The sequence below is a fragment of the Salmo salar genome, unplaced genomic scaffold, assembly GCF_965601325.2.
Source record: "Salmo salar unplaced genomic scaffold, fSalSal1 ptg000721l, whole genome shotgun sequence".
Taxonomy (NCBI): domain Eukaryota; kingdom Metazoa; phylum Chordata; class Actinopteri; order Salmoniformes; family Salmonidae; genus Salmo; species Salmo salar.
In genome coordinates this window covers 60351-88237 of record NW_027675475.1, presented here as the reverse complement: position 1 = coordinate 88237, position 27887 = coordinate 60351, and the positions used below count along the sequence as shown (strand labels likewise).

At 45.6% G+C, this 27887-nt stretch overlaps 2 protein-coding genes across 4 annotated transcripts; both read right to left on the bottom strand.

Annotated features, from left to right (window-relative positions):
- Positions 1-93: 93 nt before the first annotated feature.
- LOC106597073 (uncharacterized) lies at positions 94-1433 on the bottom strand. Its single transcript, XM_082972499.1, has 2 exons — positions 1046-1433; positions 94-1014 (listed from the first exon to the last, which is right to left on the bottom strand). The coding sequence occupies exons 1-2, from the start codon at positions 1431-1433 to the stop codon at positions 992-994; spliced, it is 411 nt and encodes a 136-aa protein (XP_082828625.1). The 3' UTR covers positions 94-991.
- LOC123736410 (guanine nucleotide exchange protein smcr8a) lies at positions 94-27872 on the bottom strand. 3 transcript variants are annotated; one of them, XR_014391606.1, is made up of 7 exons: positions 26774-27872; positions 26450-26598; positions 20956-21216; positions 17211-19568; positions 10440-10664; positions 1539-7593; positions 94-1045 (listed from the first exon to the last, which is right to left on the bottom strand). XR_014391606.1 is itself a non-coding variant. In XM_082972496.1 (6 exons), the coding sequence occupies exons 1-6, from the start codon at positions 26969-26971 to the stop codon at positions 6729-6731; spliced, it is 4056 nt and encodes a 1351-aa protein (XP_082828622.1). In that variant the 5' UTR covers positions 26972-27872; the 3' UTR covers positions 94-6728. The 3 variants fall into 3 exon arrangements, 2 of the variants coding, with proteins under 2 accessions (XP_082828622.1, XP_082828623.1); XM_082972496.1 differs by having other exon boundaries at positions 94-7593; XM_082972497.1 differs by lacking the exon at positions 26774-27872 and having other exon boundaries at positions 94-7593; positions 25808-26586.
- Between the last annotated feature and the right edge of the window lie 15 nt (positions 27873-27887).

Sequence of the window (27887 nt, the reverse complement as noted above, 5' to 3'; positions counted from 1 at the left end):
TCCGACCGTTTAGAGGAACCGGCTGCGTTTTATCCGACCGGAGAGGAACCAGGTTGGAACCATTTCAGTAACAACACCCAACCACTTTACAAATCGACAGAAACATTCAATAATTTAATGTCATTATAATAACAATACATCAGCATCATAAATGGTATGAACCAGACAGACATTCAGCTCTGTTTAACACTGGTCCTAGATCAGTTATATATATATATATATATATATATATCACCTCTCTAATGGTGACCTGTTCAACACTGGTCCTAGATCAGTTATATATATCACCTCTCTAATGGTGACCCGTTAGGACTGATCCTAGATCAGTTATATATATATATATATCACCTCTCTAATGGTGACCCGTTAGGACTGATCCTAGATCAGTTATATATATATATATATCACCTCTCTAATGGTGACCCGTTAGGACTGATCCTAGATCAGTTATATATATATATATATCACCTCTCTAATGGTGACCTGTTAGGACTGGAGGGAGGAAACTGATTCTAGATCAGTTATTAACATTTACATTTTAGTTATTTTAGCAGACGCTCTTATCCAGAGCGACTTACAGTAGTGAATGCATACATTTCAGACATTTCCCCCCCCCCCCACGTATTGGTCCCCCGTGGGAATCGAACCCACAACCCTGGCGTTGCAAACACCCATGCTCTACCAACTGAGCCACACGGGACCCATATATATATATATCTCTCACCCCTCGTTAGGACTGGAGGGAGGGAGGAAGCTGTTCCTAGATTCAAATCCGATCTCCTCTTTTCGGCTGTGCACCTTATTAAAAGGTAAAGTTTCCACGTTAACAGTAGGCTCAATCGTAAATTACCTTTTTGGTTTTTTTTAAAGGTGAACTATAACCCGGATCTTCTGCGGATCAGATTGAATCTAGCCAAGGGCTATTTCTTTCTGGTCCTGGAGGGACGAAACACTACTGGTTCTCATCCTCTACCTGTAATCCGAGACTCGTTCAGACCCGAGACTCGTTCAGATCTGGGGACAACAGGTTGAGACTCATTCAGACCTGGGGACATCAGGTAGAGAGACTCATTCAGACCTGGGGACATCAGGTAGAGAGACTCATTCAGACCTGGGGACATCAGGTAGAGAGACTCATTCAGACCTGGGGACATCAGGTAGAGAGACTCATTCAGACCTGGGGACATCAGGTAGAGAGACTCATTCAGACCTGGGGACATCAGGTAGAGAGACTCGTTCAGACCTGGGGACATCAGGTAGAGAGACTCGTTCAGACCTGGGGACATCAGGTAGAGAGACTCGTTCAGACCTGGGGACATCAGGTAGAGAGACTCGTTCAGACCTGGGGACATCAGGTAGAGAGACTCATTCAGACCTGGGGACATCAGGTAGAGAGACTCATTCAGACCTGGGGACATCAGGTAGAGACTCATTCAGACCTGGGGACATCAGGTAGAGAGACTCATTCAGACCTGGGGACATCAGGTAGAGAGACTCATTCAGACCTGGGGACATCAGGTAGAGAGACTCATTCAGACCTGAGACTCATTCAGACCTGGGGACATCAGGTAGAGAGACTCATTCAGACCTGGGGACATCAGGTAGAGAGACTCATTCAGACCTGAGACTCATTCAGACCTGGGGACATCAGGTAGAGAGACTAATTCAGACCTGGGGACATCAGGTAGAGAGACTCATTCAGACCTGGGGACATCAGGTAGAGAGACTCATTCAGACCTGGGGACATCAGGTAGAGAGACTCATTCAGACCTGGGGACATCAGGTAGAGAGACTCATTCAGACCTGAGACTCATTCAGACCTGGGGACATCAGGTAGAGAGACTCATTCAGACCTGGGGACATCAGGTAGAGAGACTCATTCAGACCTGGGGACATCAGGTAGAGAGACTCATTCAGACCTGGGGACATCAGGTAGAGAGACTCATTCAGACCTGGGGACATCAGGTAGAGAGACTCATTCAGACCTTGGGACATCAGGTAGAGAGACTCATTCAGACCTGGGGACATCAGGTAGAGAGACTCATTCAGACCTGGGGACATCAGGTAGAGAGACTCATTCAGACCTGGGGACATCAGGTAGAGAGACTCATTCAGACCTGGGGACATCAGGTAGAGAGACTCATTCAGACCTGGGGACATCAGGTAGGAAGAGAAAGCAGAAATGTTTTGGCCCTCAGGACCTGAATAATACTTTGACATTGAAACACAACAGCTATACATAACTAGGTGAAAGCAGACCTGACGCAACACACACACACACACACACAATAAGCACACACACACACACACACACAATAAGCACACGCACACACACACACACAATAAGCACACACACACACACACACACACACACAATAAGCACACACACACACACACACACACACACAATAAGCACACTGTGGTAAGACTGTTTTGGGTTGCATTTTGTCTGCATTTAGCCAATCTGTAACAATCAGAAGAATAAAATACACATCCAAACATCTTGACCTTTCAACAAACAGCAAGATGGAAATGAACCTTGTGAAGGAAACAGCAACATAAAGTGTTTTAATAGGAGGTCGGGTCGTCCACCAGGTAACTGGCAGAATAAAGGAAACACCAACAGTGTTTTAATAGGAGGTCGGGTCGTCCACCAGGTAACTGGCAGAATAAAGGAAACTCCAGGTCCTCCACCAACCACCAGGTAACTGCCAGAATAAAGGAAACACCAACAGTGTTTTAATAGGAGGTCGGGTCGTCCACCAGGTAACTGGCAGAATAAAGGAAACTCCAACAGTGTTTTAATAGGAGGTCGGGTCGTCCACCAGGTAACTGGCAGAATAAAGGAAACTCCAACAGTGTTTTAATAGGAGGTCGGGTCGTCCACCAGGTAACTGGCAGAATAAAGGAAACTCCAGGTCCACCAACCACCAGGTAACTGGCAGAATAAAGGAAACTCCAACAGTGTTTTAATAGGAGGTCGGGTCGTCCACCAGGTAACTGGCAGAATAAAGGAAACTCCAACAGTGTTTTAATAGGAGGTCGGGTCCTCCACCAGGTAACTGGCAGAATAAAGGAAACTCCAGGTCCTCCACCAACCACCAGGTAACTGCCAGAATAAAGGAAACTCCAACATAGTGTTTTAATAGGAGGTCGGGTCGTCCACCAGGTAACTGGCAGAATAAAGGAAACACCAACAGTGTTTTAATAGGAGGTCGGGTCGTCCACCAGGTAACTGGCAGAATAAAGGAAACTCCAACAGTGTTTTAATAGGAGGTCGGGTCGTCCACCAGGTAACTGGCAGAATAAAGGAAACTCCAACAGTGTTTTAATAGGAGGTCGGGTCGTCCACCAGGTAACTGGCAGAATAAAGGAAACTCCAGGTCCACCAACCACCAGGTAACTGGCAGAATAAAGGAAACTCCAACAGTGTTTTAATAGGAGGTCGGGTCGTCCACCAGGTAACTGGCAGAATAAAGGAAACTCCAACAGTGTTTTAATAGGACGTCGGGTCGTCCACCAGGTAACTGGCAGAATAAAGGAAACTCCAGGTCCTCCACCAACCACCAGGTAACTGGCAGAATAAAGGAAACTCCAACAGTGTTTTAATAGGAGGTCGGGTCGTCCACCAGGTAACTGGCAGAATAAAGGAAACACCAACAGTGTTTTAATAGGAGGTCGGGTCATCCACCAGGTAACTGGCAGAATAAAGGAAACTCCAACAGTGTTTTAATAGGAGGTCGGGTCGTCCACCAGGTAACTGGCAGAATAAAGGAAACTCCAACAGTGTTTTAATAGGAGGTCGGGTCGTCCACCAGGTAACTGGCAGAATAAAGGAAACTCCAGGTCCACCAACCACCAGGTAACTGGCAGAATAAAGGAAACTCCAACATAGTGTTTTAATAGGAGGTCGGGTCGTCCACCAGGTAACTGGCAGAATAAAGGAAACTCCAACATAGTGTTTTAATAGGAGGTCGGGTCGTCCACCAGGTAACTGGCAGAATAAAGGAAACTCCAACAGTGTTTTAATAAGAGGTCGGGTCGTCCACCAGGTAACTGGCAGAATAAAGGAAACTCCAACAGTGTTTTAATAAGAGGTCGGGTCGTCCACCAGGTAACTGGCAGAATAAAGGAAACTCCAGGTCCTCCACCAACCACCAGGTAACTGCCAGAATAAAGGAAACTCCAACATAGTGTTTTAATAGGACGTCGGGTCCTCCACCAACCACCAGGTAACTGCCAGAATAAAGGAAACTCCAACAGTGTTTTAATAGGACGTCGGGTCCTCCACCAACCAGAACAGCTTTAATACACCTTGACATCGATTCTACAAGTGTCTGGGAAGTCTATCGGAGGGATGAGACGCCATTCTTCCACGAGGAAATTCCATCATTTGGTGTTTTGTTGATGGTATTGAAGCCACCTTGCAGCCATTTTGGCTCTCCTTAATGATGTGTATAAACCCTGGATGGCTGACAGGGGGGGGGGCTGTATTGCAGCCATTTTGGCTCTCCTTAATGATGTTTATAAGCCCTGGATGGCTGACAGGGGGGTGCTGTATTGAAGCCACCGTGCAGCCATTTTGGCTCTCCTTAATGATGTGTATAAACCCTGGATGGCTGACAGGGGGGGGGGCTGTATTGCAGCCATTTTGGCTCTCCTTAATGATGTGTATAAACCCTGGATGGCTGACAGGGGGGTGCTGTATTGAAGCCACCGTGCAGCCATTTTGGCTCTCCTTAATGATGTGTATAAACCCTGGATGGCTGACAGGGGGGTGTTGTATTGCAGCCATTTTGGCTCTCCTTAATGATGTGTATAAACCCTGGATGGCTGACGGGGGGGGTGGGGGTGCTGTATTGAAGCCACCCTGCAGCCATTTTGGCTCTCCTTAATGATGTGTATAAACCCTGGATGGCTGACAGGGGGGTGTTGTATTGCAGCCATTTTGGCTCTCCTTAATGATGTGTATAAACCCTGGATGGCTGACGGGGGGGGTGGGGGTGTTGTATTGAAGCCAACGTGCAGCCATTTTGGCTCTCCTCCATTGTAAATAATATGTTGGACGATATAGAAATCCATTTACTAAATGTCATTACATTAATTTCTGACATGTTTATTCCATTAAGACACCGTAATGTATAATTTTACATATGTGAGCTAAACTAAAATATTTTTTTTAGCGCCCCCCCCCCCCCCCCCCCCCCAACCCCTTTAAAAATACTAATGTTACTGTCCCCCACTACAAACAACAACAAATACTTAAATACATGTAATGTTGTCCTTGAAACCGTTAATTGTAATGCTGTAAACTTCCATTCAATCCTATGGAGGACTGTCAAAATGGCCGACCGGTGGCTTAAAGCCTATAAATGTCCAGTAAACAGCAGCAGCAGCAGCAGTCTAGGGTTTATATACACGTCGTTGGTATAGCGACGGTAAAGGAGCTAAATCGAACTCGACCAAAAAAAAACAAACAAAGGAACTCCCTTGCCATGGAAACGCGTCGGGGGGGGCGGGGGGGGGGAATCCCCAAAGCTTCCTCGTTGTCCCTCAGCTAAATTAGTCTATTGTCTATTTCACACTATGTTGGAGGTAAAAAAAAAAAATCGGAGTATAATGATTGTATTGGATGTTATCAACTCATGTCATCGTCACCTAAATCAACGATTTCTGTACGCTAGCTAAGGCTAACCAGCTTATACGAAAACGGGAGTTAGCATTTAGCAGGGAGTTAGCATTTAGCAAGGAGTTAGCATTTAGCAGGGAGTTAGCATTTAGCAGGGAGTTAGCATCTAGCAGGGAGTTAGCATTTAGCAGGGAGTTAGCATTTAGCAGGGAGTTAGCATTTAGCAGGGAGTTAGCATCTAGCAGGGAGTTAGCATTTAGCAGGGAGTTAGCATTCAGCAGGGAGTTAGCATTCAGCAAGGAGTTAGCATTTAGCATTTAGCATTTAGCAGGGAGTTAGCATTTAGCAGGGAGTTAGCATTTAGCAGGGAGTTAGCATTTAGCAGGGCGTTAGCATTCAGCAGGGAGTTAGCATTCAGCAGGGAGTTAGCATTTAGCAGGGAGTTAGCATTTAGCAGGGAGTTAGCATTTAGCAGCCACCCTCTTCAAGAAAAAAAAAAGAGACAACTTCTACATGTTATGCAGGGAAAAAAACAGTGAAATATAATCCAAAAATCGGACTTAAGTAAAACACATCGGTGGGTCCTGTTACGACACATAAAGCATGACTGATTTGACGAATGTCCCTCTTTTCATTAATAAATTAGATTCGTTGAACGGGCACCAATCTGGTCCTTTACAACGTTCCCAACAAACTATAGTAGTAATAGTAGTACTGTGGTTCTGTGGACAACATGCAACATCACGGGGACACGGACCGGCACGAACACACACGGAACATGCATCATATTAACGTTACACACACACACACACACTTCTCGCTCAGATCAGAAGGACGGTTCATAGTGGACTTGTCAATCAATCAATCAAAAATCAGTGTCCAGGTTCCCGTCCCCCCCTGGATTCGGACATTCATTAGAAGGAGGACGGACGGATGGACAGCATTACATTCACTAAAACCCCCTCGCTCCCTCCTCAGTCTCTCCCGATTACCTAGGAGACGGTCTCCAACCTAGAGCGAAATCTCCCATCTGTCTCCAGTGCTGTTTTGAGGAGGTGAGGAGAGAAGACTCGAGGGCTCTCAGAGATTCGATCCTCGGTCAGTGTTTCAGATCAGATCTTGTATAGGAGAAAGTGAAGCTGGGTGGAGCTCTCTTCCTGGCAGCACCCCCAGTGGTCGGGTCTAGGTTCTGCTCTGGGGTTATAGCGCCCCCAGTGGTCGGGTCTAGGCCCGTCTCTGGGGTTACAGCACCCCCAGTGGTGGGGTCGACGCCCGTCTCTGGGGTTACAGCGCCCCCAGTGGTCGGGTCTAGGCCCGTCTCTGGGGTTACAGCGCCCCCAGTGGTCGGGTCTAGGCCCGTCTCTGGGGTTACAGCGCCCCCAGTGGTCGGGTCTAGGCCCGTCTCTGGGGTTACAGCACCCCCAGTGGTCGGGTCTAGGCCAGTCTCTGGGGTTACAGCACCCCCAGTGGTCGGGTCTAGGCCCGTCTCTGGGGTTACAGCACCCCCAGTGGTCGGGTCTAGGCCCGTCTCTGGGGTTACAGCACCCCCAGTGGTCGGGTCTAGTATGTTGTCCGTCTCCAGGTAGTGCCGGGTGATCAGCTGACTCAGGTACATCAGGACGGAACAGTCGTCTTCGCCGAGCCCGAGCTGATCCCTCAGGAAGCCCCGCGTCCTCTCCTCTACTTCCTGTCTCTGCTCCCGGCGGTGGCTGATGGGAAGATGGAGGTGATGTGTAAAGCTAAGGTGGAAAGCCCGGGCGGCCAGTCTACTGAGCACGTTCTGGAGATGTAAGAAGTAGGTGGATCCTCGCCGGAGCCGGGTACGGCGGTCCGCCATGTTGGACAGGAGGGTTCCGCGGTAGCCGGGGCAACGGAGGGTCTTCCGGTCGGCGTCCAGGACGGAGATGTAACGGCTGTAGCGAGACAGAGAGCAGAGCATGCTGGTCCCCACGGGAGAAGCCACCCTGGAGGAAAAGAGAGAGGAGATATTCAGTCTGAATGAGATGTATGGCGCCCAGTGAAAATCTAGACATATTTTATACTGATCAATGTGGAAAAACTATCCCCAATTTATATTTTCATTTAAGGCCGCAAAATGAGACTTTCATTAGGTTGAGGAGCTAGGAGGAGGAGGCATGTCTACTGTCTATAGGGGAGGAGGAGGAGGAGGCGGCATGTCTACTGTCTATAGGGGAGGAGGAGGAGGAGGAGGAGGCATGTCTACTGTCTATAGGGTAGGAGGAGGAGGAGGCGGAGGCGTGTCTACTGTCTATAGGGTAGGAGCTAGGAGGAGGCATGTCTACTGTCTATAGGGTAGGAGGAGGAGGAGGCATGTCTACTGTCTATAGGGTAGGAGGAGGAGGCATGTCTACTGTCTATAGGGTAGGAGGAGGAGGAGGAGGCATGTCTACTGTCTATAGGGGAGGAGGAGGAGGAGGCATGTCTACTGTCTATAGGGTAGGAGGAGGAGGAGGAGGAGGCATGTCTACTGTCTATAGGGTAGGAGGAGGAGGAGGCATGTCTACTGTCTATAGGGTAGGAGGAGGAGGAGGCATGTCTACTGTCTATAGGGTAGGAGGAGGAGGAGGCATGTCTACTGTCTATAGGGTAGGAGGAGGAGGAGGAGGAGGCATGTCTACTGTCTATAGGGTAGGAGGAGGAGGAGGAGGCATGTCTACTGTCTATAGGGTAGGAGTAGGAGGAGGCATGTCTACTGTCTATAGGGTAGGAGGAGGAGGAGGAGGCATGTCTACTGTCTATAGGGGAGGAGGAGGAGGAGGCATGTCTACTGTCTATAGGGTAGGAGGAGGAGGAGGCATGTCTACTGTCTATAGGGTAGGAGGAGGCATGTCTACTGTCTATAGGGTAGAAGGAGGAGGAGGCATGTCTACTGTCTATAGGGTAGGAGGAGGAGGAGGCATGTCTACTGTCTATAGGGTAGGAGGAGGAGGCATGTCTACTGTCTATAGGGTAGGAGGAGGAGGAGGCATGTCTACTGTCTATAGGGTAGGAGGAGGAGGCATGTCTACTGTCTATAGGGTAGGAGGAGGAGGAGGAGGCATGTCTACTGTCTATAGGGTAGGAGGAGGAGGAGGAGGCATGTCTACTGTCTATAGGGTAGGAGGAGGAGGAGGCGTGTCTACTGTCTATAGGGGAGGAGGAGGAGGCATGTCTACTGTCTATAGGGTAGGAGGAGGAGGAGGAGGCATGTCTACTGTCTATAGGGTAGGAGGAGGAGGAGGCGTGTCTACTGTCTATAGGGGAGGAGGAGGAGGCATGTCTACTGTCAATAGGGTAGGAGGAGGAGGAGGAGGCATGTCTACTGTCTATAGGGTAGGAGGAGGCATGTCTACTGTCTATAGGGTAGGAGGAGGAGGAGGAGGCATGTCTACTGTCTATAGGGTAGGAGGAGGAGGAGGCATGTCTACTGTCTATAGGGTAGGAGGAGGAGGAGGAGGCATGTCTACTGTCTATAGGGTAGGAGGAGGAGGAGGAGGCATGTCTACTGTCTATAGGGTAGGAGGAGGAGGAGGAGGAGGCATGTCTACTGTCTATAGGGTAGGAGGAGGAGGAGGCATGTCTACTGTCTATAGGGTAGGAGGAGGCATGTCTACTGTCTATAGGGTAGAAGGAGGAGGAGGCATGTCTACTGTCTATAGGGTAGGAGGAGGAGGAGGCATGTCTACTGTCTATAGGGTAGGAGGAGGAGGAGGCATGTCTACTGTCTATAGGGTAGGAGGAGGAGGCATGTCTACTGTCTATAGGGTAGGAGGAGGAGGAGGAGGCATGTCTACTGTCTATAGGGTAGGAGGAGGAGGCATGTCTACTGTCTATAGGGTAGGAGGAGGAGGAGGCATGTCTACTGTCTATAGGGTAGGAGGAGGAGGAGGCATGTCTACTGTCTATAGGGTAGGAGGAGGAGGAGGCGTGTCTACTGTCTATAGGGGAGGAGGAGGAGGCATGTCTACTGTCTATAGGGTAGGAGGAGGAGGAGGAGGAGGCATGTCTACTGTCTATAAGCTAGTTATAAACAGGAAGTAGACCGTAAATAGGCTAGTTATAACAGGAAGTAGACGTATACAGGCTAGTTATAACAGGAAGTAGACGTATACAGGCTAGTTATAACAGGAAGTAGACTTTATATAGGCTCGTTATAACAGGAAGTAGACTGTGTATAGGCTAGTTATAACAGGAAGTAGACAGTATACAGGCTAGTTATAACAGGAAGTAGACTGTATATAGGCTAGTCATAACAGGAAGTAGACTGTATATAGGCTAGTCATAACAGGAAGTAGACCGTATATAGGCTAGTCATAACAGGAAGTAGACTGTATATAGGCCAGTTATAACAGGAAGTAGACTTTATATAGGCTCGTTATAACAGGAAGTAGACTGTATATAGGCTAGTTATAACAGGAAGTAGACTGTATATAGGCCAGTTATAACAGGAAGTAGACTGTATATAGGCCAGTTATAACAGGAAGTAGACTGTATATAGGCCAGTTATAACAGGAAGTAGACTGTATATAGGCTAGTCATAACAGGAAGTAGACTGTATATAGGCTAGTTATAACAGGAAGTAGACTGTATATAGGCTAGTCATAACAGGAAGTAGACTGTATATAGGCTAGTCATAACAGGAAGTAGACCGTATATAGGCTAGTCATAACAGGAAGTAGACTGTATATAGGCTAGTCATAACAGGAAGTAGACTGTACATAGGCTAGTTATAACAGGAAGTGTTTCGATCATAGAAATGAATGTATGGAACTGATCCCCACTCACGCAGGCACCGCCCCTTCCTCCTCACCTCTGCAGTCCTATGAGTTTCCACCTCTGTAGGTCAGTGAGGCTGAAGGGGCAGGAGAGCCAAGGCTGGACCCTCTCCCCACAGCGCCCGGGTCCAGGCACGTAGAGGGCTAGAGCGGACACCAGCCTCCTGACCCTCCCCTCCTCGGATCCCAGGACCACCAGGGTCCGACCACTCAGTAGGGACCACAGGGCATGCAAGGCAAACGGATACTGACGCACAAACCTGGAGGTAGAGACAGAGAGCGAGAGATAATCACATACACGTGTTTAACAGATGTTATTGTGGGTGTAGCGAAATGCTTGTGTTTCTAGCTCCAACAGTAATATCTAACTAAATACTTGTGTTCCCAGCTCCAACAGTAATATCTAACTAAATGCTTGTGTTTCTAGCTCCAACAGTAATATCTAACTAAATGCTTGTGGTCCCAGCTCCAACAGTGCAGTAATATCTAACTAAATGCTTGTGTTCCCAGCTCCAACAGTAATATCTAACTAAATGCTTGTGTTCCCAGCTCCAACAGTAATATCTAACTAAATGCTTGTGTTTCTAGCTCCAACAGTAATATCTAACTAAATGCTTGTGTTTCTAGCTCCAACAGTAATATCTAACTAAATGCTTGTGTTTCTAGCTCCAACAGTGCAGTAGTATCTAACTAAATGCTTGTGTTCCCAGCTCCAACAGTAATATCTAACTAAATGCTTGTGTTTCTAGCTCCAACAGTAATATCTAACTAAATGCTTGTGTTCCTAGCTCCAACAGTAATATCTAACTAAATGCTTGTGTTCCCAGCTCCAACAGTGCAGTAATATCTAACTAAATGCTTGTGTTTCTAGCTCCAACAGTAATATCTAACTAAATGCTTGTGTTCCCAGCTCCAACAGTAATATCTAACTAAATGCTTGTGTTTCTAGCTCCAACAGTAATATCTAACTAAATGCTTGTGGTCCCAGCTCCAACAGTGCAGTAATATCTAACTAAATGCTTGTGTTCCCAGCTCCAACAGTAATATCTAACTAAATGCTTGTGTTCCCAGCTCCAACAGTAATATCTAACTAAATGCTTGTGTTTCTAGCTCCAACAGTAATATCTAACTAAATGCTTGTGTTCCCAGCTCCAACAGTGCAGTAATATCTAACTAAATGCTTGTGTTCCCAGCTCCAACAGTAATATCTAACTAAATGCTTGTGTTTCTAGCTCCAACAGTAGTATCTAACTAAATGCTTGTGTTCCCAGCTCCAACAGTGCAGTAATATCTAACTAAATGCTTGTGTTCCTAGCTCCAACAGTAGTATCTAACTAAATGCTTGTGTTCCCAGCTCCAACAGTAATATCTAACTAAATGCTTGTGTTCCCAGCTCCAACAGTGCAGTAATATCTAACTAAATGCTTGTGTTCCTAGCTCCAACAGTAATATCTAACTAAATGCTTGTGTTTCTAGCTCCAACAGTAATATCTAACTAAATGCTTGTGGTCCCAGCTCCAACAGTGCAGTAATATCTAACTAAATGCTTGTGTTTCTAGCTCCAACAGTGCAGTAGTATCTAACTAAATGCTTGTGTTTCTAGCTCCAACAGTAGTATCTAACTAAATGCTTGTGTTTCTAGCTCCAACAGTGCAGTAATATCTAACTAAATGCTTGTGTTCCCAGCTCCAACAGTAGTATCTAACTAAATGCTTGTGTTTCTAGCTCCAACAGTACAGTAATATCTAACTAAATGCTTGTGTTCCCAGCTCCAACAGTAATATCTAACTAAATGCTTGTGTTTCTAGCTCCAACAGTAATATCTAACTAAATGCTTGTGTTCCCAGCTCCAACAGTAATATCTAACTAAATGCTTGTGTTTCTAGCTCCAACAGTGCAGTAATATCTAACTAAATGCTTGTGTTCCTAGCTCCAACAGTAATATCTAACTAAATGCTTGTGTTTCTAGCTCCAACAGTAATATCTAACTAAATGCTTGTGTTCCCAACTCCAACAGTAATATCTAACTAAATGCTTGTGTTCCCAGCTCCAACAGTAATATCTAACTAAATGCTTGTGTTCCCAGCTCCAACAGTGCAGTAATATCTAACTAAATGCTTGTGTTCCTAGCTCCAACAGTAATATCTAACTAAATGCTTGTGTTTCTAGCTCCAACAGTAATATCTAACTAAATGCTTGTGTTCCCAACTCCAACAGTACAGTAATATCTAACTAAATGCTTGTGTTCCCAGCTCCAACAGTAATAACTAACTAAATGCTTGTGTTTCTAGCTCCAACAGTAATATCTAACTAAATGCTTGTGTTCCCAGCTCCAACAGTAATATCTAACTAAATGCTTGTGTTTCTAGCTCCAACAGTGCAGTAATATCTAACTAAATGCTTGTGTTCCCAGCTCCAACAGTAATATCTAACTAAATGCTTGTGTTTCTAGCTCCAACAGTAATATCTAACTAAATGCTTGTGTTCCCAACTCCAACAGTAATATCTAACTAAATGCTTGTGTTCCTAGCTCCAACAGTGCAGTAATATCTAACTAAATGCTTGTGTTCCCAGCTCCAACAGTAATATCTAACTAAATGCTTGTGTTTCTAGCTCCAACAGTGCAGTAATATCTAACTAAATGCTTGTGTTCCCAGCTCCAACAGTAGTATCTAACTAAATGCTTGTGTTCCCAGCTCCAAACAGTAGTATCTAACTAAATGCTTGTGTTTCTAGCTCCAACAGTACAGTAATATCTAACTAAATGCTTGTGTTCCCAGCTCCAACAGTAATATCTAACTAAATGCTTGTGTTTCTAGCTCCAACAGTAATATCTAACTAAATGCTTGTGTCCCAGCTCCAACAGTAATATCTAACTAAATGCTTGTGTTTCTAGCTCCAACAGTGCAGTAATATCTAACTAAATGCTTGTGTTCCTAGCTCCAACAGTAATATCTAACTAAATGCTTGTGTTTCTAGCTCCAACAGTAATATCTAACTAAATGCTTGTGTTCCCAACTCCAACAGTAATATCTAACTAAATGCTTGTGTTCCCAGCTCCAACAGTAATATCTAACTAAATGCTTGTGTTCCCAGCTCCAACAGTGCAGTAATATCTAACTAAATGCTTGTGTTCCCAACTCCAACAGTACAGTAATATCTAACTAAATGCTTGTGTTCCCAGCTCCAACAGTAATAACTAACTAAATGCTTGTGTTTCTAGCTCCAACAGTAATATCTAACTAAATGCTTGTGTTCCCAGCTCCAACAGTAATATCTAACTAAATGCTTGTGTTTCTAGCTCCAACAGTGCAGTAATATCTAACTAAATGCTTGTGTTCCCAGCTCCAACAGTAATATCTAACTAAATGCTTGTGTTTCTAGCTCCAACAGTAATATCTAACTAAATGCTTGTGTTCCCAACTCCAACAGTAATATCTAACTAAATGCTTGTGTTCCTAGCTCCAACAGTGCAGTAATATCTAACTAAATGCTTGTGTTCCCAGCTCCAACAGTAATATCTAACTAAATGCTTGTGTTTCTAGCTCCAGCAGTAATATCTAACTAAATGCTTGTGTTTCTAGCTCCAACAGTAATATCTAACTAAATGCTTGTGTTCCCAGCTCCAACAGTAATATCTAACTAAATGCTTGTGTTTCTAGCTCCAACAGTGCAGTAATATCTAACTAAATGCTTGTGTTCCCAGCTCCAACAGTAGTATCTAACTAAATGCTTGTGTTTCTAGCTCCAACAGTAATATCTAACTAAATGCTTGTGTTCCCAGCTCCAACAGTAATATCTAACTAAATGCTTGTGTTTCTAGCTCCAACAGTAATATCTAACTAAATGCTTGTGTTCCTAGCTCCAACAGTAATATCTAACTAAATGCTTGTGTTCCCAGCTCCAACAGTAATATCTAACTAAATGCTTGTGTTTCTAGCTCCAACAGTGCAGTAATATCTAACTAAATGCTTGTGTTCCCAGCTCCAACAGTAATATCTAACTAAATGCTTGTGTTTCTAGCTCCAACAGTAATATCTAACTAAATGCTTGTGTTTCTAGCTCCAACAGTAATATCTAACTAAATGCTTGTGTTTCTAGCTCCAACAGTAATATCTAACTAAATGCTTGTGTTTCTAGCTCCAACGATGTCAGAGCAGCAGAATACATACAGATACAGTAGAATAGTATAGAATACAGTATATACATAGTAGAATATAATACAGTATATACATAATAGAATATATTACAGTATATACATAGTAGAATATAATACAGTATATACATAGTAGAATATATTACAGTATATACATAGTAGAATATATTACAGTATATACATAGTAGAATATATTACAGTATATACATAGTAGAATATATTACAGTATATACATAGTAGAATATATTACAGTATATACATAGTAGAATATATTACAGTATATACATAGTAGAATATAATACAGTATATACGTAGTAGAATATATTACAGTATATACATAGTAGAATATATTACAGTATATACATAGTAGAATATATTACAGTATATACATAGTAGAATATAATACAGTATATACATAGTAGAATATATTATAGTATATACATAGTAGAATATAATACAGTATATACATAGTAGAATATAATACAGTATATACATAGTAGAATATATTACAGTATATACATAGTAGAATATAATACAGTATACACATAGTAGAATATATTACAGTATATACATAGTAGAATATAATAGAGTTTCCTAGGGAACAGGTCGGGTGTTATTCAGCTCCAGAGTTTCCTAGGGAACAGGCCGGGTGTAATTCAGCTCCAGAGTTTCCTAGGGAACAGGCCGGGTGTAATTAAACTCCAGAGTTTCCTAGGGAACAGGCCGGGTGTTATTCAGCTCCAGAGTTTCCTAGGGAACAGGCCGGGTGTAACTAAACTCCAGAGTTTCCTAGGGAACAGGCCGGGTGTTATTCAGCTCCAGAGTTTCCTAGGGAACAGGCCGGGTGTTATCCAGCTCCAGAGTTTCCTAGGGAACAGGCCGGGTGTTATCCAGCTCCAGAGTTTCCTAGGGAACAGGCCGGGTGTAATTCAGCTCCAGAGTTTCCTAGGGAACAGGCCGGGTGTTATCCAGCTCCAGAGTTTCCTAGGGAACAGGCCGGGTGTAATTCAGCTCCAGAGTTTCCTAGGGAACAGGCTGGGTGTTATCCAGCTCCAGAGTTTCCTAGGGAACAGGCCGGGTGTTATCCAGCTCCAGAGTTTCCTAGGGAACAGGCCGGGTGTTATCCAGCTCCAGAGTTTCCTAGGGAACAGGCCGGGTGTCATCCAGCTCCAGAGTTTCCTAGGGAACAGGCCAGGTGTTATCCAGCTCCAGAGTTTCCTAGGGAACAGGCCGGGTGTTATCCAGCTCCAGAGTTTCCTAGGGAACAGGCCGGGTGTTATTCAGCTCCAGAGTTTCCTAGGGAACAGGCCGGGTGTCATCCAGCTCCAGAGTTTCCTAGGGAACAGGCCGGGTGTTATCCAGCCCCAGAGTTCCCTAGGGAACAGGCCGGGTGTTATCCAGCCCCAGAGTTTCCTAGGGAACAGGCCGGGGTGTTATAAAGTTAGTGTTCATAAAGTCTGACTGACTGAAGAGCAGCCCCCCGAGGCTGAGACGAACTTTACGTTCTTGACCACCCGATCGGCAGTTTTCCAAAACGCTGCCAGACACCAGGAATTCCACACGGGGGGGTTTGTACGCCCAGGGTAACACTACACCAGAAGGGTTGAAGCCGGGGTGGGGAGCCCAGGGTTTGTACGCCCAGGGTAACACTACACCAGAAGGGTTGAAGCCGGGGTGGGGAGCCCAGGGTTTGTACGCCCAGGGTAACACTACACCAGAAGGGTTGAAGCCGGGGTGGGGAGCCCAGGGTTTGTACGCCCAGGGTAACACTACACCAGAAGGGTTGAAGCCGGGGTGGGGAGCCCAGGGTTTGTACGCCCAGGGTAACACTACACCAGAAGGGTTGAAGCCGGGGTGGGGAGCCCAGGGTTTGTACGCCCAGGGTAACACTACACCAGAAGGGTTGAAGCCGGGGTGGGGAGCCCAGGGTTTGTACGCCCAGGGTAACACTACACCAGAAGGGTTGAAGCCGGGGTGGGGAGCCCAGGGTTTGTACGCCCAGGGTAACACTACACCAGAAGGGTTGAAGCCGGGGTGGGGAGCCCAGGGTTTGTACGCCCAGGGTAACACTACACCAGAAGGGTTGAAGCCGTCGGGGGGGGGGGGGGGGGGGGAGCCCAGGGTTTGTACGCCCAGGGTAACACTACACCAGAAGGGTTGAAGCCGGGGTGGGGAGCCCAGGGTTTGTACGCCCAGGGTAACACTACACCAGAAGGGTTGAAGCCGGGGTGGGGAGCCCAGGGTTTGTACGCCCAGGGTAACACTACACCAGAAGGGTTGAAGCCGGGGTGGGGAGCCCAGGGTTTGTACGCCCAGGGTAACACTACACCAGAAGGGTTGAAGCCGGGGTGGGGAGCCCAGGGTTTGTACGCCCAGGGTAACACTACACCAGAAGGGTTGAAGCCGGGGTGGGGAGCCCAGGGTTTGTACGCCCAGGGTAACACTACACCAGAAGGGTTGAAGCCGTCGGGGTGGGGAGCCCAGGGTTTGTACGCCCAGGGTAAAACTACACCAGAAGGGTTGAAGCCGTCGGGGTGGGGAGAACGAGCAGGGTATAGAAAACACACACACACACACACATAGACAGGAGAAATCCGAGAGTCCTCTTTAACTATAGAATGAATTAAATCGACCCGAACGAGTTACTCACCTGAGGGCTTCCTGTCCAGCCCTCTTCTTCTGCCTCAGCGTTACCACCACCCCGCCGTACCCCGGAGGTGAACCGGCCCGTTCCGACCCCGTAGACGCTGACGTGGTACAGTCCGACCCGTCCTGGTCCGACCCCTTGGAGGTGGCATCTCCCAAGGAGGAGACGGGCAGGTCCAGTCCAGCCCCGGGGTTCTGGTAGTGTGGGGAACCCAGGCCGTACACCCCCTGGATCGACAGCATGGCCTGGGGCTCCTGGCTGACCACCGGTGGGAGGGGTAGAGAGCCGGGCTGCAGCCCAGAAGCAGGTAGCGTGTCTGTGGGAGAAGAGTTGTACAGGAAGCCTTCGGTCTGAGACATGCAGCAGGCCGTGTCCATGTGGACCAACAACTCAGGGTCAGGAACTCTCTGTCCTGTCTCGGCACCTCTCTGTCCTGTCTCGGCACCTCTCTGTCCTGTCTCGGCACCTCTCTGTCCTGTCTCGGCCCCTCTCTGTCCTGTCTCGGCCCCTCTCTGTCCTGTCTCGGCCCCTCTCTGTCCTGTCTCGGCCCCTCTCTGTCCTGTCTCGGCCCCTCTCTGTCCTGTCTCGGCCCCTCTCTGTCCTGTCTCGGCCCCTCTCTGTCCTGTCTCAGTCCCTCTCTGTCCTGTCTCGGCCCCTCTCTGTCCTGTCTCGGTCCCTCTCTGTCCTGTCTCGGCCCCTCTCTGTCCTGTCTCGGCCCCTCTCTGTCCTGTCTCGGCCCCTCTCTCCTCTGTCTCAGTACCTCTCTGTCCTGTCTCGGCCCCTCTCTGTCCTGTCTCAGCCCCTCTCTCCTCTGTCTCAGTACCTCTCTGTCCTGTCTCAGCACCTCTCTGTCCTGTCTCGGCCCCTCTCTGTCCTGTCTCGGCCCCTCTCTGTCCTGTCTCGGCCCCTCTCTCCTCTGTCTCGGCCCCTCTCTGTCCTGTCTCGGCCCCTCTCTGTCCTGTCTCGGCCCCTCTCTGTCCTGTCTCGGCCCCTCTCTGTCCTGTCTCGGCCCCTCTCTGTCCTGTCTCGGCCCCTCTCTGTCCTGTCTCGGCCCCTCTCTGTCCTGTCTCGGCCCCTCTCTGTCCTGTCTCGGCCCCTCTCTGTCCTGTCTCGGCCCCTCTCTGTCCTGTCTCAGCCCCTCTCTGTCCTGTCTCAGCACCTCTCTGTCCTGTCTCAGCCCCTCTCTGTCCTGTCTCAGTCCCTCTATGTCCTGTCTCAGTCCCTCTCTGTCCTGTCTCAGCCCCTCTCTCCTCTGTCTCAGTACCTCTCTGTCCTGTCTCAGCCCCTCTCTCCTCTGTCTCAGCCCCTCTCTGTCCTGTCTCAGCCCCTCTCTCCTCTGTCTCAGCCCCTCTCTCCCCTGTCTCAGCCCCTCTCTGTCCTGTCTCAGCCCCTCTCTGTCCTGTCTCAGCCCCTCTCTCCCCTGTCTCAGCCCCTCTCTCAAACCCTCCTTCGTTCTCACCCTCTCCCCTCTCCTCAGTCTCCAGCAGAAAAACAGGGGTCTGGTCTCCTTCCTCCTGTCCTTCCTCCTCCTCCTCTTCCTCTCCTCCACTCCTGTCACTACTAAAGCTGTCCTTATTCTCCTCAGAGCTTTCTTGGTCCTGTGTCTCCACGGTCAGATCAGAGAGTGACGACTCCAGCCTCTCGTCCCCAGCCAGGGCGTCGCTCTGCGGGGCAGAGTTATCAGGACAGAGAGGGTACACCTCTGGAAGGTCTGGCTCGGGGCAAAGCGCGACGGAAGGGGTGTGTATAAGACGCGAGCGTTGGTCCGTCCCCGTCGCGTGGTTTAGAGAACAGAAGATTCTTCCCAGCGCCGCTACCTCCTCTTCTTCCTCCCCGAGCTCCTCCTCGAACAGGAAGTTGACGACGTTCTGTTTCCTGCGTAGAGCTCGGTCCAAGCGGCGGGTGTACAGGTAACACAGATCCCCCCGGAAACACCTCTCCGTGTGAGCGAGAAGTTCCACCGCGGCTTCGTAGAACCACTCCTCGCATAACTCCGTCATGTTCTTCAGACGTTTGGCGAAACATTTCGCCGGTTTCCCTTTCATCAGCTGAGGGGTGTAAGACTGTCTCCTCCTCCTCCTCTCTCCCTCCTCCTCGCCGCCGGGGTCGGAACCAGGAGGCGAGGAGTCTCTGTGTTTCCGGGACTCGGTGACGCAGTGTTGGCAGTGTGCTGCGTGGGGGTCTCGGCGGGGGCGGAGAAGGTACGAGGTGATCTGTCTCAGCAGGTCTCGGTGCTCGAAGATACTCTTCTCCATCGCTGCAAGCTCATTGGCCTTGTCCACCGCGTGGGCGGAGTAACAGCCCTGAGGCCCCGCCTCGCGCTGAAGCCCTTCCTCTGTCTGCAGAACGGACCGCGTGTACCTGGCAGGAAGGGGCACGACGGGAAGTTACAACAGATTGTAGCAGTAGTAGTGTGTGTGTGTGTCAGAGTGTGTGTGTAAGTGTGTGTGTTAGTGTGTGTGTGTCAGAGTGAGTGTGTGTGTGTCTGTGTGTGTCTGTGTGTCAGAGTGTGTGTGTGTGTGTGTCAGTGTGTGTGTGTCAGAGTGTGTCTCAGAGTGTGTGTGTGTGTGTGTCAGAGTGTGTGTGTGTGTGTCAGAGTGAGTGTGTGTGTGTGTGTGTGTGTATAGTGTGTGTGTGTCAGAGTGTGTGTGTGTGTTAGAGTGTGTCTGCAGAACGGACCGCGTGTACCTGGCAGGAAGGGGCACGACGGGAAGTTACAACAGATTGTAGCAGTAGTAGTGTGTGTGTGTCAGAGTGTGTGTGTGTGTGTCTGTGTGTGTGTGTGTCAGAGTGTGTGTGTGTGTGTGTCAGAGTGTGTGTGTGTGTGTCTGTGTGTGTGTGTGTGTGTCAGAGTGTGTGTGTGTGTGTCTGTGTGTGTGTGTGTCAGAGTGTGTGTGTGTGTGTGTCAGAGTGTGTGTGTGTGTGTCTGTGTGTGTGTGTGTGTGTCTGTGTGTGTGTGTGTGTCTGTGTGTGTGTGTGTGTGTCTGTGTGTGTGTGTGTGTGTCAGAGTGTGTGTGTGTGTGTCTGTGTGTGTGTGTGTGTGTGTCAGAGTGTGTGTGTGTGTGTGTCTGTGTGTGTGTGTGTGTTAGAGTGTGTGTGTGTGTGTGTCTGTGTGTGTGTGTGTGTGTGTGTGTGTGTCAGAGTGTGTGTGTGTGTGTTAGAGTGTGTGTGTGTGTCAGAGTGTGTGTGTGTGTGTGTGTGTGTCAGACTGAGTGTGTGTGTGTCTGTGTCAGAGTGTGTGTGTGTGTCAGAGTGTGTGTGTGTCAGAGTGTGTGTGTGTGTGTCTGTGTGTGTGTGTGTCAGACTGAGTGTGTGTGTGTGTCTGTGTGTGTGTGTGTCAGAGTGTGTGTGTGTGTGTGTGTGTTAGTGTGTGTGTCAGAGTGTGTGTGTGTTAGTGTGTGTGTCAGAGTGTGTGTGTGTGTGTGTCAGACTGAGTGTGTGTGTGTCTGTGTGTGTGTGTGTCAGAGTGTGTGTGTGTAAGTGTGTGTGTGTGTCAGAGTGTGTGTGTGTCAGAGTGTGTGTGTCAGAGTGTGTGTGTCAGAGTGTGTGTGTGTGTGTGTGTTTGTGTCAGAGTGTGTGTGTCAGAGTGTGTGTGTGTGTGTCAGAGTGTGTGTGTCAGAGTGTGTGTGTGTGTGTCAGAGTGAGTGTGTGTCAGAGTGTGTTAGTGTGTATGTGTGTGTGTGTGTGTGTGTATAGTGTGTTAGTGTGTGTGTGTATAGTGTGTGTGTGTCCGTATCTCTCCTCTTACTCCAGGTCTCGTAGCTTCCTCTGCAGCTCGCGGGCGAAGGCCCGTCGGTTTCCGGTCTTCAGGAGCTCGGAGGCTCGTGAGAAGCGGAGCGACAGCTCCTGGAACTGCTGCATGATCTTCCTCTCGTCGGCGGAGACGTACGCCATGCAGAACGGGCGGACGAAACCCCGGGCCTCCAGGTCGTACAGAGTCAGGTGGTGGACGTAGGCGAACGCTCCTTCCTTAGAGTCGCCCAGCACCACACGGGAGTCCTCCACAAAACTACAAGGGGAGGAGAGCAGAAATATTATACAGTCAGGGTGGAGTAGAGCAGAAATATTATACAATCAGGGTGGAGTAGAGCAGAAATATTATACAGTCAGGGTGGAGTAGAGCAGAAATATTATACAGTCAGGGTGGAGTAGAGCAGAAATATTATACAGTCAGGGTGGAGTAGAGCAGAAATATTATACAATCAGGGTGGAGTAGAGCAGAAATATAATACAGTCAGGGTGGAGTAGAGCAGAAATATTATACAGTCAGGGTGGAGTAGAGCAGAAATATTATACAGTCAGGGTGGAGTAGAGCAGAAATATTATACAGTCAGGGTGGAGTAGAGCAGAAATATTATACAGTCAGGGTGGAGTAGAGCAGAAATATTATACAGTCAGGGTGGAGTAGAGCAGAAATATTATACAATCAGGGTGGAGTAGAGCAGAAATATTATACAGGCAGGGTGGAGTAGAGCAGAAATATTATACAGTCAGGGTGGAGTAGAGCAGAAATATAATACAGTCAGGGTGGAGTAGAGCAGAAATATTATACAGTCAGGGTGGAGTAGAGCAGAAATATTATACAGTCAGGGTGGAGTAGAGCAGAAATATTATAAAATCAGGGTGGAGTAGAGCAGAAATATTATAGAGTCAGGGTGGAGTAGAGCAGAAATATTATACAGTCAGGGTGGAGTAGAGCAGAAATATTATACAATCAGGGTGGAGTAGAGCAGAAATATTATACAATCAGGGTGGAGTAGAGCAGAAATATTATACAGTCAGGGTGGAGTAGAGCAGAAATATAATACAGTCAGGGTGGAGTAGAGCAGAAATATTATACAATCAGGGTGGAGTAGAGCAGAAATATTATACAGTCAGGGTGGAGTAGAGCAGAAATATAATACAGTCAGGGTGGAGTAGAGCAGAAATATTATACAGTCAGGGTGGAGTAGAGCAGAAATATAATACAGTCAGGGTGGAGTAGAGCAGAAATATTATACAATCAGGGTGGAGTAGAGCAGAAATATTATACAATCAGGGTGGAGTAGAGCAGAAATATTACACAATCAGGGTGGAGTAGAGCAGAAATATTACACAATCAGGGTGGAGTAGAGCAGAAATATTATACAATCAGGGTGGAGTAGAGCAGAAATATTATACAATCAGGGTGGAGTAGAGCAGAAATATAATACAATCAGGGTGGAGTAGAGCAGAAATATAATACAATCAGGGTGGAGTAGAGCAGAAATATTATACAATCAGGGTGGAGTAGAGCAGAAATATAATACAATCAGGGTGGAGTAGAGCAGAAATATAATACAATCAGGGTGGAGTAGAGCAGAAATATTATACAGTCAGGGTGGAGTAGAGCAGAAATATTATACAGTCAGGGTGGAGTAGAGCAGAAATATTATACAATCAGGGTGGAGTAGAGCAGAAATATTATACAATTAGGGTGGAGTAGAGCAGAAATATAACACAATCAGGGTGGAGTAGAGCAGAAATATTACACAATCAGGGTGGAGTAGAGCAGAAATATTATACAATCAGGGTGGAGTAGAGCAGAAATATTATACAATCAGGGTGGAGTAGAGCAGAAATATTATACAATCAGGGTGGAGTAGAGCAGAAATATTATACAATCAGGGTGGAGTAGAGCAGAAATATTATACAGTCAGGGTGGAGTAGAGCAGAAATATTATACAGTCAGGGTGGAGTAGAGCAGAAATATTATACAATCAGGGTGGAGTAGAGCAGAAATATTATACAGTCAGGGTGGAGTAGAGCAGAAATATAATACAATCAGGGTGGAGTAGAGCAGAAATATTATACAATCAGGGTGGAGTAGAGCAGAAATATTATACAATCAGGGTGGAGTAGAGCAGAAATATAATACAATCAGGGTGGAGTAGAGCAGAAATATAATACAGTCAGGGTGGAGTAGAGCAGAAATATTATACAATCAGGGTGGAGTAGAGCAGAAATATTATACAATCAGGGTGGAGTAGAGCAGAAATATAATACAATCAGGGTGGAGTAGAGCAGAAATATTATACAATCAGGGTGGAGTAGAGCAGAAATATAATACAATCAGGGTGGAGTAGAGCAGAAATATTATACAATCAGGGTGGAGTAGAGCAGAAATATAACACAATCAGGGTGGAGTAGAGCAGAAATATAATACAGTCAGGGTGGAGTAGAGCAGAAATATAATACAGTCAGGGTGGAGTAGAGCAGAAATATTATACAATCAGGGTGGAGTAGAGCAGAAATATTATACAATCAGGGTGGAGTAGAGCAGAAATATTATACAATCAGGGTGGAGTAGAGCAGAAATATTATACAATCAGGGTGGAGTAGAGCAGAAATATTATACAATCAGGGTGGAGTAGAGCAGAAATATAATACAATCAGGGTGGAGTAGAGCAGAAATATAATACAATCAGGGTGGAGTAGAGCAGAAATATTATACAATCAGGGTGGAGTAGAGCAGAAATATTATACAATCAGGGTGGAGTAGAGCAGAATTATAATACAATCAGGGTGGAGTAGAGCAGAAATATTATACAATCAGGGTGGAGTAGAGCAGAAATATTATACAGTCAGGGTGGAGTAGAGCAGAAATATAATACAATCAGGGTGGAGTAGAGCAGAAATATAATACAATAGAACAGAAAACCATTACAGGAGAAGAGAAAATAATAGAATTAGAGTAGAATATAATAGAATGTAACAGAAACTATTTAGAGTAGAATATAATAGAATTAGAGTAGAATAATATAATGAGTAGAATATAATAGAATGTAACAGAAACTATTTAGAGTAGAATATAATAGAATGTAACAGAAACTATTTAGAGTAGAATATAATAGAATTAGAGTAGAATAATATAATGAGTAGAATATAATAGAATGTAACAGAAACTATTTAGAGTAGAAAATAATAGAATTAGTGTAGAATAATATAATGAGTAGAATATAATAGAATGTAACAATCTATTTAGAGTAGAAAATAATAGAATTAGAGTATAATATAATAGAAAATAATTAGGACAGAATAGAATGAGTAGAAAATAACAGAATGTAACAGAAACTATTTAGAGTAGAAAATAATAGAATTAGAGTAGAATATAATAGAATAAGAAAAAATATAGTAGTATATAATATAAAACAGAACAGAATAGAATTAGAGTAGAATATAATAGAATGTAACAGAAACTATTTAGAGTAGAAAATAATAAAATTAGAGTATAATAATATAATGAGTAGAATATAATAGAATGTAACAGAAACTATTTAGAGTAGAAAATAATAGAATTAGAGTAGAATATAATAGAATAAGAAAAAATATAGTAGTATATAATATAAAACAGAACAGAATAGAATTAGAGTAGAATATAATAGAATGTAACAGAAACTATTTAGAGTAGAAAATAATAGAATTAGAGTATAATAATATAATGAGTAGAATATAATAGAATGTAACAGAAACTATTTAGAGTAGAATATAATAGAATTAGAGTATAATAATATAATGAGTAGAATATAATAGAATGTAACAGAAACTATTTAGAGTAGAATATAATAGAATTAGAGTAGAATAATATAATGAGTAGAATATAATAGAATGTAACAGAAACTATTTAGAGTAGAATATAATAGAATTAGAGTATAATAATATAATGAGTAGAATATAATAGAATGTAACAATCTATTTAGAGTAGAAAATAATAGAATTAGAGTAGAATATAATAGAATAACAAAAAATATAGTAGTATATAATATAAAACAGAACAGAATAGAATTACAGTAGAATATAATAGAATGTAACAAAATAATTAGAGTACAATACAATAGGATATCATTAGAATACAATAAAACATACAATAAGATATCATTAGAGTAGAATACAAATACAGTAGAGTACAATACATATACAATAGGATATCATTAGAGTACAATAAAACATACAATAAGATATCATTAGAGTAGAGTACAATACATATACAATAGGATATCATTAGAGTAGAATACAAATACAATAGGATATCATTAGAGTAGAATAAAACATACAATAAGATATCATTAGAGTAGAATAAAACAGACAGTAGGATATCATTAGAGTACAATAAAACATACAATAAGATATCATTAGAGTACAATACAATAGGATATCATTAGAGTACAATACAATAGGATATCATTAGAGTACAATACAATAGGATATCATTAGAGTACAATACAATAGGATATCATTAGAGTAGAGTACAATAAAACATACAATAGGATATCATTAGAGTACAATACAATAGGATATCATTAGAGTACAATACAATAGGATATCATTAGAGTAGAGTACAATAGGATATCATTAGAGTACAATAGGATATCATTAGAGTAGAATAAAACATACAATAGGATATCATTAGAGTAGAATAAAACATACAATAGGATATCATTAGAGTACAATAGGATATCATTAGAGTAGATTAAAACATACAATAGGATATCATTAGAGTACAATAAAACATACAATAGGATATCATTAGAGTACAATAGGATATCATTAGAGTAGAATACAACAGACAGTAGGACAGCTACCTGAGTCGTGGGTATCCGCTGCCGGTAGGGTGCCCTACGAACGAGGCCTTGGTAGAGTACAATAGGATATCATTAGAGTAGAATACAACAGACAGTAGGACAGCTACCTGAGTCGTGGGTATCCGCTGCCGGTAGGGTGCCCTACGAACGAGGCCTTGGTAGAGTACAATAGGATATCATTAGAGTAGAATACAACAGACAGTAGGACAGCTACCTGAGTCGTGGGTATCCGCTGCCGGTAGGGTGCCCTACGAACGAGGCCTTGGTAGAGTACAATAGGATATCATTAGAGTAGAATACAACAGACAGTAGGACAGCTACCTGAGTCGTGGGTATCCGCTGCCGGTAGGGTGCCCTACGAACGAGGCCTTGGTAGAGTACAATAGGATATCATTAGAGTAGAATACAACAGACAGTAGGACAGCTACCTGAGTCGTGGGTATCCGCTGCCGGTAGGGTGCCCTACGAACGAGGCCTTGGTAGAGTACAATAGGATATCATTAGAGTAGAATACAACAGACAGTAGGACAGCTACCTGAGTCGTGGGTATCCGCTGCCGGTAGGGTGCCCTACGAACGAGGCCTTGGTAGAGTACAATAGGATATCATTAGAGTAGAATACAACAGACAGTAGGACAGCTACCTGAGTCGTGGGTATCCGCTGCCGGTAGGGTGCCCTACGAACGAGGCCTGGTAGTCAACAGACATGATCCTCAGACTGAAGTAGTTCAGGTCAAAGGTCCCGAACACTTTTGGGTCATCAGGTATGGTGAGCAGAGGCTGGGGGCCCACCTGGAGGAGAGGAAAACACACAAGGTGAGCTCATCACACACACACACACACACACACTACACACACACACACACACACACACACACACTACACACACACACACACACACTACACACACTACACACACACACACACACTACACACACACACACACACACACGCGCACGGTACCGACCTGCTCGGAGAACTCTGATATGAGGATGAAGTCCTTAGTGAACTTGGCGTACGAGGTCTTGGTCCAGGGGTTGGCGTTGTTGTTCGATGGGAACAGAGGGACAGAGAATTCCTCTGGTACCACCCGGGGGTCGGGGTACCCTACCTCCCCAAAATCATCCTCTTTAGTAAACGCCACCACATCTGGGGCACCAATCATTTTTCTCTGGACCGGGCGGGCCAGGGGGGTCAGCTATGACATCAGAGGAAGTCCATCCACTAGGCTAGCTGTCTGTCTGTCTGTCTGTCTGTCTGTCTGTCTGTCTGTCTGTCTGTCTGTCTGTCTGTCTGTCTGCCTGATAGCCAGTCTGTCTGTCTGTCGGTCTGTATCCCTCTACTGGCTGGGAGTAACAGTCCATGACACTGACGGTTGTCTCTGTCCCGTTCCCTCTACCCAACTGGGAGTTGTCTTCACATGTCTGTCCATGATGATTTCACACGATGCAGGAAGACCCCGCATCAACATGACATCTGACCAAAGTCTGTCTGTCTGTTATACCTGTCTGTCTGTCTGTCACCGCTGTAATATAAACAATAACACTTAACACCGGGGACTATCTATCTGGCTCGGTCCCCCGGCTCCGTCCCCCGTACAGTACCGACGTCAGACGATGCAAAACGGAACACGACCGTATCCCGACCCCCCCCCCCATCAATGACACATTGCTCGTCCGGGAATCGTGCACCGTTACCGGGTAATATCGGCAGTGGGAACGTCATGTACTGGTATATATAAAAGTCCCAGTAGTTAATACAGTGAAAGTATTTGATGTAAAATGTACATCATGACCGTCGCCATATTTACTCCGCTGGTACTAACCACCTGACCAGCTCACATAAGGAAGTAGCTAGCTGTCCTAAAATTACAAACCCCCCTAATGTTACACATTCAACATAATTTAAAATTATAAATCACAATTTCAATCTTGAAAATAGATACTTCACGTAGTATTTTAGCGTAAAATTAAAGGACATCGAATAAAAAAAAAATATTCACACGAACAGGACGTGTTTTTACGACCGTTGTTTTTACGACAGCTGTTTTACGATAGTTGTTTTACGACAGTAGTTTTTAC